At 41.4% G+C, this 12,956-nt stretch overlaps 1 protein-coding gene and 1 pseudogene across 4 annotated transcripts; both read left to right on the top strand.

The window, feature by feature from the left end:
* Window positions 1–2,297: 2,297 nt before the first annotated feature.
* Window positions 2,298–3,158, top strand: LOC123425790 (annotated as a pseudogene). The gene has a single exon (XR_006621891.1). The product of XR_006621891.1 is annotated as an E3 ubiquitin-protein ligase ORTHRUS 2-like (transcript).
* Window positions 2,983–7,933, top strand: LOC123425791 (probable proteasome subunit beta type-2). Of its 3 annotated transcripts, none has more exons than XM_045109529.1 (7): window positions 2,983–3,346; window positions 3,458–3,707; window positions 5,279–5,321; window positions 5,751–5,893; window positions 6,395–6,503; window positions 6,908–7,052; window positions 7,668–7,933. In XM_045109529.1, the coding sequence occupies exons 2-6, from the start codon at window positions 3,528–3,530 to the stop codon at window positions 6,934–6,936; spliced, it is 504 nt and encodes a 167-aa protein (XP_044965464.1). In that variant the 5' UTR covers window positions 2,983–3,346; window positions 3,458–3,527; the 3' UTR covers window positions 6,937–7,052; window positions 7,668–7,933. The 3 variants fall into 3 exon arrangements, with proteins under 3 accessions (XP_044965464.1, XP_044965463.1, XP_044965465.1); XM_045109528.1 differs by having other exon boundaries at window positions 3,186–3,346; window positions 3,452–3,707; XM_045109530.1 differs by lacking the exons at window positions 6,395–6,503; window positions 6,908–7,052; window positions 7,668–7,933 and having other exon boundaries at window positions 3,186–3,346; window positions 3,452–3,707; window positions 5,751–5,941.
* Window positions 7,934–12,956: the final 5,023 nt, after the last annotated feature.

A 12,956-nucleotide genomic window follows, 5' to 3' on the forward strand; every position in this document is an offset into this window, starting at 1 on the left:
CCTATACTTGTGGGTCATCAGATGTCATCCAAGCAATGGATGAAGAAATGGAAGAAAATTGCTCTGCTACTTCCACACCCATTAATGAGGAAATTGAAGATCATCAAATTCCTCAAGCCTCAACTCCTTCTCCTCAGAAAATAGAGATGACTGCTCAAGTAAAGGACGATGATGTGGACATTGGCTGCAACACACCAGTGATACCTAATGACGTTTGGGAAAAGGCTCATCCCAATTCGCAATTGGTCCCTCCAATTCCTCAAGTAGTTTGAGTCCCCTACAGCCATTGAAGTTCTGAGTGGATCAGAAGCACTACAAGAAATATGCTCATACATGATGTTTTTTAAGACGTCGTTGATGAATTCGTCATAAATCTATGGCGATTTCATCCGAGATTATCGTAAACCGTTTGAGTGGATCTAATCTACATATAAATTACGACGATGTGAGTCAAAAACGTCGTAACCGCATAAGATGAGATCGTCATAACTTTTACGACGATTATAAAAATGTCGTAACATGTTCTAACTAAGTTTGACATGTCACTCGTGGGTCCATTCTATCCCACCTCATCCATGTATTAAACTGTTTTTTATATCATTTTTCTGTTGGGCTATTTTTCATCTTACTTTTATATTGGGCTGATATTTTATCCTTCATGCTTGTTAATGGGCTGGTTTGTGGTTTGTCATAATATTTTATATTATACATAATATATGGTCTAATATTTTTTTAAATGAGTTATTACATTTTTACAACAAAGATTTGGTAGGTTCTTTATAACAAACCTATTATCTCGCACTTTAAAAATAAAAAATTGTTTTTTTGTGTAAACAAAATGTAAAATCTCTTAGACAACATTGTTTGTCATACCAACATACACACATGTGGACAATGTTGGGTCATTATCTCTCCCTAATAATAAAGAAAATTCGGTTTCTGGTCGTCAGTCATTTAAACTACCCCCGAAGTTGGCTAAAATTACCCACCAATGTCATCCATAAGTGAAAAAACGGTTCGGACCTTTTCTGTCAAAGTCGTCGTTGTCTAAGGTTATTAAGGTACAAGAACTTAAACGGTCATCAGCGTGCTCGCGGTCTGATGGCCAGAGTGCTTGTTTTCCTCACAGCTAACCCAGGTTCGAGCCCTGGTGGCCACAATTTTTGTCATCCCTATTATTTCCCTTGGTATAGCAGCAAACATGGGTTAATGGATCAGCCCATGTTTTATTATTTCAATTTTTTTCCTTTAAATTAATTCGTGATTTTCAGAAATTCAATTTTTTTAGTTTTGAAAAAAAAATGTTCATGAAATCATAGAACGTTTGGACGTTTAAACAAAGGTTCAGAAAATCAGAAAATGTTCACGGATTCAAAAAATGTTGATGGTTTCAATTTTTTTTCCTCGTATTATAAAATAATGCATAAAATGTCTATGAATTTTAAAAATGTTGAGAAAAACTAAAAAAATTACGAATACCCAAATTAGTTCCCCATTTACCAAAGAGTTCATCGATGCAAAAAATGTTCACTGAATAAAAAACTGTCCATGCATTTCAGACAAAAGATAAGTATACATCAATCGACAAAACTTGATCGCATGAACAATATTTTCCTCTTTTTATAGCAGCAAACACGAGTTCATGGGCCAGCCCATGTTTTATTATTTAAATTTATTTTGTCCTTCTTTAAATTCATTTATGATTTTTCAAAATTCCAATTTTTTTGAGTTGCGAAAATAATTGTTCATGAAACCATAGAATGTTTGGGAATTGAAACATAGGTTCAAGAAATAATAAAATGTTCACGGTTAAAAAATGGATGATTTTTAAAAAATGTTCACATGTTATAAAATGATTCACAATTCAGCAAATATAAAATGTTCATGATTTTTAAAATGACCATTTATTCAAGACATATCAGTGAATTCGAAGAAAATCTCTATCAAGTAAAAAACAACGTTGAGAAAAACTGTATTTCAGAAAAAAGAGAGTGAACACAATTTGATCACATAAACACCACGACCATCATTAACGCGGATGGGAGAAAAAATAAGTGGCAACATGATGGGTCACCATGTTAAGTAGAAAAAATAGAGGATGCTCATATGTTGAGGTATTGAGCCATACTTGTTTGGCTATAACGTAATATTTTTGTTTCCCGTTGCAACGCACGGGCATTTTTGCTAGTAACAAACTATAAGAGGATAAAATATAAGAAAAACCAACAAAAACCAAAAAAATATATAAACTTAATTCTGATTGGTGGAATCTGCTATGGCATGGATCATGATGTGTCAAACATTCATCCATCCGTTCATCCAACCCACCAGCTCACCAAACCCTAGGCTTTGCTCCTCACGTACCAGCACCACCTCCTTTGTTGTGTCTTCCTCCTCCCCCCGAATCCCAGATCCACCCAACCAGCCGGCGGCGGCCAACCCCCACCGATGACCTATTGGCCTTCGACCTCTGCCCCACTCCCGGCACACCCAACCCTCTCCTCTCCCCAGCCACCGAGTCCAACCTCCACATCTCTAACCCGCACCCGAAACTCTAGCTCGTGCACATGGCGACGAGGCCAGCCCGCCGCCGCTGCCAACGAGGAGGAGGAGCGAGATGCCCGACCTGCCGTGCGACGGGGACGTGGTGTGCATGGTGTGCCGCGCGGCGGCGCCGCCGGAGGTGGAGCTGCTGTGGTGCGCGACCTGCGCGACGCCGTGGCACTCCCCGTGCCTCTCGAAGCCCCCCGCACTCACCAATGCGGCCGGCTGGGCCTGCCCCGACTGCAGCGGCGAGGGCGCGTCCCACTTGTCCGCCCCGGCGCCTGCCCCCACCGCAGCCCCCGGGGGCGCCGGCGGCGGGAGCGGCCTCCTCGCCACCATCCGCGAGATCGAGGCTGACGCCACCCTCTCCGAGCAGGACAAGGCGCGGCGCCGCCAGGAGCTGCTCGACGGGAATAGCGCCGCCGCCGGCGGTGGGGACGACCACGACAACGAGGAACAGGACGAAGACGACGAGGACAACGCGCTCGAGATCGGCGGCAAGAACTTCAGCTCCGTCTTCTGCATGAAGCTCCCCGATCGCCCTGTCACCATGAGCACTGCTCAATCCCCCCATCCCCTCCCGTGTTCTCCGCCGTCAGTTTTGATCAAATTAATAAATGCCCATGACTAAATCCATCCTCGCTCTGCTGCTGCTAGTATAATCACAGGCTTGCGCTGGTTGAATCCTGCATCATGTGGTTGGTATTGCTGGCCAGTCCGAACATGGTGCTCAGTGAGTAGCGCTCTCAGGTGGTTACATAGACGATGAGGACCATGGGGAGTGGTTCCTGTATACTGGAAGGTATGATGCTGCATACTTGGAAGTTTCCTGTATATCCACTTGCTATCTTTGTACAATTGTGTCTGATCCTACATATGAGCACTTAATCATATAAGTAATTTGTAGTCGCAGTGGAGGAAGACATCTAAGTGGGAACAAGCGAACAAACAAGGAGCAATCTTTTGATCAGAAATTCGATAAGATGAATGCTGCTCTGCGTCTTAGTTGCCAGTTCTTGGGGGCGCGGGGCGGAAACAGTGTGCAGTTCACCGAGTTCATCCAGAACAACCTCCACCTCTACCAGTTCCGCAACAACATGCCGCTCAGCACCGCCGCCGCCGCCAACTTCGCCCGTGGCGAGCTCGCCACCGCCCTCCGCAAGGTTCCGATCCTGCCCCGATTTCCCTTCTACTCACTAGCGTTGTCCCGTGGATTGTCTATGGGTAGTGTCCTAGCAAGGGGCTAGGGTTTGCTATCCCCACTTTATCATAGGCGATAGCTCTGTCTTACACCGGTTCCGTGTCCTTAGGGTTTTTAACTTCTGTTGTAGGCCTGTTGTTCTGCTGGGTATGTGATTGCGGATTGCTGGTGACTTAAATGGGGTCTTATGCCTTACTAGTGTGTAGCCTTGTAGGTTTTCTTATTCGTATTTACAGTTTGTTGATGAATGTATTGTGTAGCCTTGCGGGTTTTCTTATTCGTATTTACAGTTTGTTGATGAATGTTGTCTGTTATTTGTTTGTCAAACATTTTTTGGATAAGTTCGATGTCTGTCAGTCTGTTATACACTCCGTGTTTATGCTAGTTCGCAAACTGTATACCCCTCTGTCCATTAGTTGAGATCGTGATGGGGCCAAACTTACTTGGCTAGGCCACCATCATCCTTCTCTTTCTCACTCGCTTTGCTTTGCTATGTCCTTGCCGCGGCATCTTTGTTACTGTTGTCTTTAGTACTCCTCCCTGCATTATTTTTCTCTTAGCCTCCACAGCTAAGGCGGGCGAGCGCTTTAATCAGATCAGATCAGATCTGGGGCCGCATCCATCTGTTGTGCAGATCTGTCTGTCCTTGTATATTCGCTTAGATTTATCGGCCCCTCATCGCCCATACGAGTAACCTTTTTACGATTGTCTTTGGGTCAACATTTCACTGGCTTAATCGAAAGCGCACAGTTTGATCAATCAGTTCCTCCTTGGATTATCTTATCAAAAGTAAGCAGGATTAAAGCACTTGACAACAGAACTAGCTGTTTAAGTACTGTTGGGTTAGCATTTAGCAAGCCTGTCCCGTGTGTGTCCACCAGCAGCCAGTCTCCTTTTGTTAAATCGCTTTGGCTTTGTTTGATAGCAACTGCTGCTGGTGCATCGGCCTCGCACTAGTACATACAAAATCGGCAAAAGAACAAGCAACTCTGAATCTCTCATTAACACAACCGGCGACAATCCATGGTGGTTACACAGGAGACAGGACTACATTTCTTCTAAAAGTATTGCAAGTTGTAAGTATTAATGGGATATGAGCTTATGGTCTAATCTCTCACATAGCCGCATCTAAGTTTATACACTAGGAAGTGCCGATTCACAGTCATAAATCGCCTTCATATTGGCAAATCTGTAATTTCCTTGCCTTTCTAGCGCCGTGTTCGATCCGTTTGCTGTAAGTGCATTGTTAGGTGCATTCACTCTGTCTAGCTGGTGCACATGGCAACACTAGTAATAATCTATGATTTGGTTGAGTTAATTAGAGATATAGAATAACGTATGCTGGTACCAAGAAATTCTGGAACGGCCTTATAACTTCTGAGTTAAGAGTTTTTGGACAAATTTACTTCTCTTGATGTCGCATACCATCTATAGTAGGTGCCTATTTTTCTCGATGTAATTATCTTTTGGGATGGTTACACTGCTTAGTGCAAATATACTGTTTTCTGATGTGTTTTCACTTTGCACTTGTAGGCTGGAACGTGGGAGGAAAAGAACCTCAATTCATGGGCTAATGGTAGGGCACCCAAGAGGTGCAGCACCGGAATGTGATTTCTCTTCACTTCATATTGTTCTATTTACCATGTATGTATATCATATATCTTGACAACAGTAGTTAACATGTCGGCATATCCAACCACGGTCATCAAAGGTTGTTCTTTAACTCAATAGTTATCAGGGGACAATAAAAAGTCTGTTTAAAAATGTTCATATTCAATTTTCCGTTTTTGTCGACTTTTGTAGTTGAACGCTATTTATTTTGCCAGTTGAAATCATGTAAGACTCCATTGATGCTGGACAGAAAAAGAGTTAGATTGAGAACTCAAGAACTGTATCAGCCAATTATGTAGTAGTGTATTGACCAGATAAACCAAGTACGACTCTACCATTTAGTTAGTCAGTTCCTAAAATTGGGATTTAATTTGTATGCTTTTATATTAAATAGATAGAAGTAATTGGTGCTTGGAAGAAGGGACTACCATTTCAGACAAATATGGCAGTGCACGCAGTGAACTTGTGGGCGAGTTGAATTCTATGCCTTGTACCGACGTGGCATATGAAGGTCTGGGAATTCAAGCATCCCACATGGTCAGTATGCAACGGTGGCTCGATTGTATCCCTGGACAGTAGTTTTAGGTCAGCATAGCGGATCCCATGTTGTTGTTTGTTCAGAGAAAGCTGACACCAGACTAGACCCCATATTTTCTCCCTTTCTTGTACATACCATAGCTCTGTATCCTGTTCCTAGCAATCACCTAACTCATAGTCGGTCGTGTTAAAAGTCGTTGAGGTTTGGAGGAGATGGTTGTACTTCCTAGCAACAGTATGAATTAGCTTCATAATATGTCTCATTGCTGGCTGTACTTGATACTTCCTTGCATTAAGTTGTACTACTAGCATTTAGTACATAGTTCAGTCCAGTAGGTCTGTTCTGATGTGTTGTGATGAGGAAGCTGATCCTTAAAACAGGTTGTTGTTGTTGTGAATTCACAGGCTATGATCTATTATATTGCTGAAATTGTGAATTGTTGGTCACTGAATGGCACACATGAACTTTGAATTCATGTTTTTGTTTCCCCTGTTTTGCAGTATCTGATAGAGAACAACGATTTCATGGTGATCGGAATAATCAGTCCACCTGCTGTGGGCATGTCAACCATCATGAATGAGCTTTATGGCTACGACGGAAGCTGGCCTGGTACTATGCTCATTTACTCATATGGTTTTCTTGTGCTTTATGGTTGACGATAGGATCTGTGGAGAGTGAGCACTGAACACCCTATCATCCGTGCAACTTTTGTGTTTTATTTTTATCGTGCATCATTCAAAAGGATTGGTCGATGTCAGGCTATGGATCTATGAATTGTGTGTTCTCAAGCTAAGTTTGTTGTGGTCAGTGGGTTTAACTAAGTAGTACTTCAGGTTGATCTAGTGTCATACCGGCCTTTGACTTTAAACTCAAGGACCAAAAGGGGTACCATCATCGCATTCGCTCTTTACTTCCACAAGTTTCTTGCGGTTTTTTTTACCCCAGTGTGTAAGTGACATGGCAAGATTGTATACTGATGCATTCCATTCTTGTTATGATGATATGATTGTCAGCATGGCCAAGGAGTACTTCAAGTTTCTGAACAAGTACCTGGCCACGTTCGATGGATCGACTGATGAGGCCGACGGAATCGGTGCTGCAAAGGAGGAAGCCGTTGCAGCAATCATTGATTTTGTCAAGTCAGCTGATCTCTATCAGGTATTTTTATCCTTCGGTTCACCTCTCCGTCTTACGTCTTGTGTTTGGGTGGGAAAAAATCTAGTGGGAGACATAATGCATGCTTATGAGTTTGATTCTTTGTGAGGGATGCATCGCTTTCTCCGTAGAAGAACATGATATAACATGCCATTCTACAATTATATAACCAAATTTGAATTTGATTATAACCGTCCACCATTGTCCCCAAAAAGTGCAGCTGCAAAAACTAGGCTATCTGGAGGCAATGCACTACAAACTAGACTATCTTGACATCCTGAACGAAACATGGGAATTAGAACCTGATTTATCAGTCCTAATTATAGCCAAGCATGGACATTGCACTATCAGTCCTAATTGTAACCAAACATGTGTAATATGTAAAGTGGAGGACAGTTTTACTTGCTGCTATCGTTAACGGAATTAGCACGAGTTGCAGATCAACCGTGTCCGCTGTCAATATAGTAGTCTTAGGTATATTGTATAGCCACATAATGTGCAGATCGCTTACCTATAGTAACATAGTTGAAGCCTAAACATGCCTCATGATAACAAAGTTGCTATTTGTTTCCGTCTTATTTTATTTCTGCTAATTGAATGCCTATCATGCTTGTGCAGGTGTCCAGCTTGCAGAAACTACAAGGTTTTTGCACAAGTGAAGTACAAAGCTATGAAGCGTATCAACAAAGAGTAACATATCTATTGTAATAGTAGGCAGTAGTAGGTATATCTAGGTTGTGGTGTAGTGTAAAGATTGTAATAGACAAATTTAATGTTGGTTTGGACGAATTTCATTTGCCTCCTATCCTGTTTGAAATATTGATTATGAATGTGATTTGAATACCTATGAAATGGCAATTTGACAAGGGGACCAAGTTATGATATTTATTTGACAAAATGTGAAATTTCTAACGTGTAGTACTAATTTTGAGATCAACATGACATGTGGGACCAGTACAAAAATAAAATGGCCAAAAATGAAAATCAATAGAAAGTAAAAGGCCACAAATCAAAATTTGAATTTTTTTTTTACTAAAGTGGCTGTAAATAGGCTAAGGCCCAAAAAGAAGCCCAATAAGAAAAAGCCTAAAAAAATAAACCAGCCCATATGATCAATTGAAATGGGTTGGGCTGATTTCAGCCATGACGTTTTGATTTCGTCGTAATTTTGCCACGTAGGACTGCCATGTAGGACTGGGTTTGGTTGTCAGCGATGATTTAGGATCATCGTAAAGGTTACGACAATCCAGGAATCATCGTAAAGTTACGACGATTTTGACCAAAACGTCGTTGCTGTTCATTTCTGACGCTCCGTTTTCGACGCTTGGTTTTTCGTCGTGCAATCGTCGTAAATGAAAATCCATGACGATGTAGCGACGAAAAAATAGCATCGTGTACTAGCATATTCCTTGTAGTGAAGAAAAGAGCTCTCTAATGAAGTCTGCCCTGGAGCAAGAATTAGCTACATCAGCTGATAAAACTGAAAGTGTTGAAGAAACTGTTGTGCCAGAAACTGAAACATTGGCTCAGCATATTCCTCAGACCGAAGAACAATTTCCTAAAGAAACTGCTCCTGCACAAAGTGAAGAAACTGCTGATGAACCACTTGTTGCAAATCCTCAGACAACATTTGTGGTGGCTAAAATTCCTCAGGATGATTAAAATCTTCAACCAAAGCCTCGCTGGACTTGCTCGAAGAGGTCGAAGTTTCAGAAAGCAAATTTCTATGATCAGCACCATTTCTTCATTGGTGCAAATCCATATGAAAAACTTTGCATCAGGCACAAGAGGTTTTGGACAAGCAGACAACTCAACTACTACAGTGCGGTGTTTGTTGACAAAAACAAGTTCTTCCACCATGGATATATTCCTCATGGAGATATGGAATACATTCCTTGCTTTACTCCAGCTCTGAATGTTCTTTAAGATGCAGGGTTACTTCAATTCTGCACCATCATCTCCGATTGGAACGAAGAGCTTCTTCTTCAATTCTATGCTAGCCTGCATATCTCTGACGACCACAAAAACATCAATTATTGGGTCTTGGACTAGAAGACCGAGAATACTCACTTTACTGCTCCAGCCACTGAATTTCTTCGTGCAGTGCCAGTTCCAATTCCTTCACAAGGGGCCAGACTTTTATATGATGAAAAAGAGTTGCCAAATCATGTGATGGAAGTATTCATGAAGCCATTAGCTCCTGGCAAGGCTCCAAGGACTCAAGTCCTGGTGAAGGAATTGAAATATGTGCCCAAGATTGTGTACAAGATCTTGGCCCAAACCATCACTCCTATCAAAGGTCATGACTGTGAAGAAGATGGTGTGGGCATGATGAAGAATATGCTCTTTAACATCATTCATGGTATCCAGGTAAATCATCACGATTTCTTAATGAGGACATTGGCCACAAATGCTTTGTCACCATTTGAGCTGAAGATATATGCACCTTGGATCATGAAATTCATCAGGACCAGATCCTCCATACACTATCAGGATGATTATCTGAATCATCTCAGCTACTTGCGTCTTCCCGAAGTCCTAAAGAAATCTTTTGAACTGATTGAAGGAAAGGGAAAATCAGTGATCGATGAAAGAACTCGGCCGCTGGATGGTCAATTTCGTGAGGCTGCAGCATATTCTACCAATGATGACACAACATCACATGAGTCTGGTGGTAAGGCAAAAGCTTCAAGCCCAACTATCCCATGAGTGATGACTGACCGAGAGCTTCTCCTCGGTCTTCATCAGAAAGTTGATCGAAACCATAAGTGGGTTATGTGTCAACTTGGCTCCATTGTGAAAACCCTCAACACAACTCTGAATGCTCTGAAGAAAAACCGTTACTACGAAGTATTTGATAACACTTGGGCCATCTTGTCACTCCTCAAGACTTGTGAGGAACTGAAAGAAATGGAGTTCATTCGGGACTTCGACTGCTCATGGCCACCAAAGAAGAAATTCAAGAAGATCCTGGTTCCTGACTTGGTTGGTAGTTCATTTTCCTCATTCCGCTCTGCTGATGACGATGAAGATCTTATTGACACAGTTGTTGGCCCAATGAGGCAGATTGACCCAAAGAATGCTGGCGCTCCTCCTCCATCAACAAGTTGAAATTGTTCAAAGGTGCTAGTCCTTATTTTGTCCCTTTTCTTCACTTGATGAAAAAGGGGGAGAACTTGAGTTAGTTTTCTAGAGGGTCTACCTTATGGGATATTATAAACTTTATTAAGTTACAAACACTCGTTCTTCTCAAGTTTTTCTTTAATGAGTTGTAACTTAAGCTCGGTGGTGGTCTAACACTTTTGAACATTTTTTCTCGCATGCTTATTCCTCAAGTTGATTAAATACATGCATGCTAAAATTAGTCAGACGCCATTTTTCATCACGCATTTCAAATTCCTCATACTATATGATAAATGCATGCATGAATTACAAGATATAGGAGGAGATCTCCATGTCATAACTTATCAATGTGCATTTGCAGTCCAAAGCAAATTCCTCATATATGCACATCTTCACGTGCAGTTTCTCTATATATTGCAATCAAATTCCTCAGACTCTGTAATTACATTTCATATTTTTATCCCCGTTGAAAACTTAACCTATTTGTCGTCAACCACCAAAAAGGGGGAGATTGTAAGTGCCCCTTGGTGATTTTCGTGGATTGAAGACTTATTCGTTAAGAGACCTATATGTTTCTAAGTGTACACACGGTCTATAAGTCGCCGAGGAGTTTGAGTTATTCTTAGAATATCGACCCCTAAAAATGTATGTCTTTGGGTGAAGACTTTGTTCATTCATTGAAGACTTTGATAGTGAAGAAATTTCTATTCCTCATGAAGACTTTGAAATTGAAGAATTCGGTGTATCCCGAAGAAAATGCTCTGAAGACTTTGAAGCTTGAAGATTTACTCTTTCTGTTTCATTTTCTTCTTTCTTGAATCATAGGAATGTCGTACTGTTAAAGGGGGTCGGGGTAATACTAAGGAAAGATTTGCTCATGATGCTCAACTCGAAACCTACACAAACCAAATCCTTCGAGTGAAGCATTCGAAAATCTGTCATAACTTAGTCAAAGTCTTGAGTGACAGAGACAAAGTTCTTCTAGTCGTTGAAGAAATTGCACTAACTAAGGAGTTAGGATTTCTCTAGTGCGAACTTCGTATCACTGAGGAACATGAGAGACATGAGGACTTTCACAACTAAAAGATCCGACCCTTGCCACGCCGCGTGCCACCTGTCCCCAATCTTATCCACATAACGATCATATCATTGGGGACATTAATATCAAATCATGTTGGGATGCTCCCAGGATATAAATAGTCGCCCCCCACAACCACTAGTTGGTTGGCTGCTCTGAGAAAAACAGACATTTGTCATTTAGAGCAACCCAATCCTCGAGGACTCTGAGCGAAAATCATCAAGTGAGGAAAACCCAAACACACAAACCCAAACCCAAAAACCCAAAGTGATTGAGCATCACTGAAGAGATTGTTCGTGTGTGGAACCAACACTGGCTACCTTAGAGGACTGTGCATCCTCAAGACGGTTTGGCGTCATGGCCTAGAGCATCCAGTAGTCAATTGTGGATGATTGGGTGACCGAGTTTGTGAGGGTTTGGAAATTTACCCTCAAGACTAACCAAGAGTGTTGGGCCAGGATTGTGTGTCCTTTGCTCAAGGACACTACGGTCGGGACTATCTGTCCCTAGACTATGTGTCCTTTGGTTTGAATACTACTACTTCTTGAGATTGCGTTGGTTTTCCCTTGAAGAGGAAATGGTGATGCATCAAAGTAGATAAGTATTTCCCTCAGTTTGTTGAGAACTAAGGTATCAATCCAGTAGGAGGAACAAGCAAGGCCCCAATCTTAGCACCTACACAAACAATGAAACACTTGCACACAACGCTAAAAATGGGTTGCCAATCCCTTCACATTTATTTGAAAGGATGAGATCTGATAGAGATAGACATAAAAGATTGGTAGAACTAAAAGTAAAACAAAAGTAAATAAATGGCAGCAATATATTTTTGGTATTTATGGTTTATAGATCTGAAAGTATAATATGGAAAATAGCCCCGGGGGCATAGGTTTCACTAGAGGCTTCTCTCATAAAGGAAAATAATAGGGTGGGTGAACAAATTACTGTCGAGCAATTGATAGAATAGAGAATATTTATGAAGATATCCAAGGCAATGATTATGCATATAGGCATCACGTTCGTTTCAAGTAGACCAAAACGGTTCTGCATCTACTACTATTACTCCACACATCCACCGACACCTACCTGCATCTAGAGTATTAAGTTCATGAAGAACAGAGTAACAATTAAGTAATATGACATGATGTAGAGGGATAAACTCAAGCAATATGATGAAAACCCCATATTTTTATCCTCGATGGCAACAATTCAATATGTGCCTTGCTAACCTTACTTTGTCACTGGGTGCGGACACTGCAAGATTGAACCCAAAACTAAGCGCTTCTCCTATTGCAAGAATTACCAATCTAGTTGGCTAAACCAAACCATAACTCGAAGATATTTGCTAAGATATGAAATCATGCATATAAGAATTCAGAGAAGACTCAAAAAATATTCATAGATAATCTGAACATAAACCCACTATTCATTGGATCTCAACAAACACAATGCAAAAGAGTATTACATCGAATAGATCTCCATGAAGATCATCAGGAGCATGGTATTGAAGAACAAAGAGAGAGAAGAAGCCATTTAGCTACTAGGTATGGACCCGTAGGTCTGTGGTAAACTACTCACGCATTTTGGATCACACGAGAACAGAGGCTCTCGGCGGCGGAAAAGTATTTTTTGGTCTCGTTATGGTATTGGGGGAATATATGGGAATTTATAGGACAGAGATTAGGGTTAGGAGGCCTGCAAGGAGC

Source organism: Hordeum vulgare, chromosome 2H (genome assembly GCF_904849725.1).
Source record: "Hordeum vulgare subsp. vulgare chromosome 2H, MorexV3_pseudomolecules_assembly, whole genome shotgun sequence".
Classification (NCBI taxonomy): Eukaryota; Viridiplantae; Streptophyta; class Magnoliopsida; order Poales; family Poaceae; genus Hordeum; species Hordeum vulgare.

What these genes read in the sequence shown, in the direction of transcription:
- LOC123425791 (XM_045109529.1), top strand. Translation starts at nt 3,528, where the DNA reads ATGAATGCTGCTCTGCGTCTTAGTTGCCAGTTCTTGGGGGCGCGGGGC. An exon ending in TCGCCACCGCCCTCCGCAAG is followed by an intron (nt 3,708 to 5,278) that starts GTTCCGATCCTG and finishes TTGCACTTGTAG; the next exon opens with GCTGGAACGTGGGAGGAAAA. An exon ending in CCTCAATTCATGGGCTAATG is followed by an intron (nt 5,322 to 5,750) that starts GTAGGGCACCCA and finishes TATATTAAATAG; the next exon opens with ATAGAAGTAATTGGTGCTTG.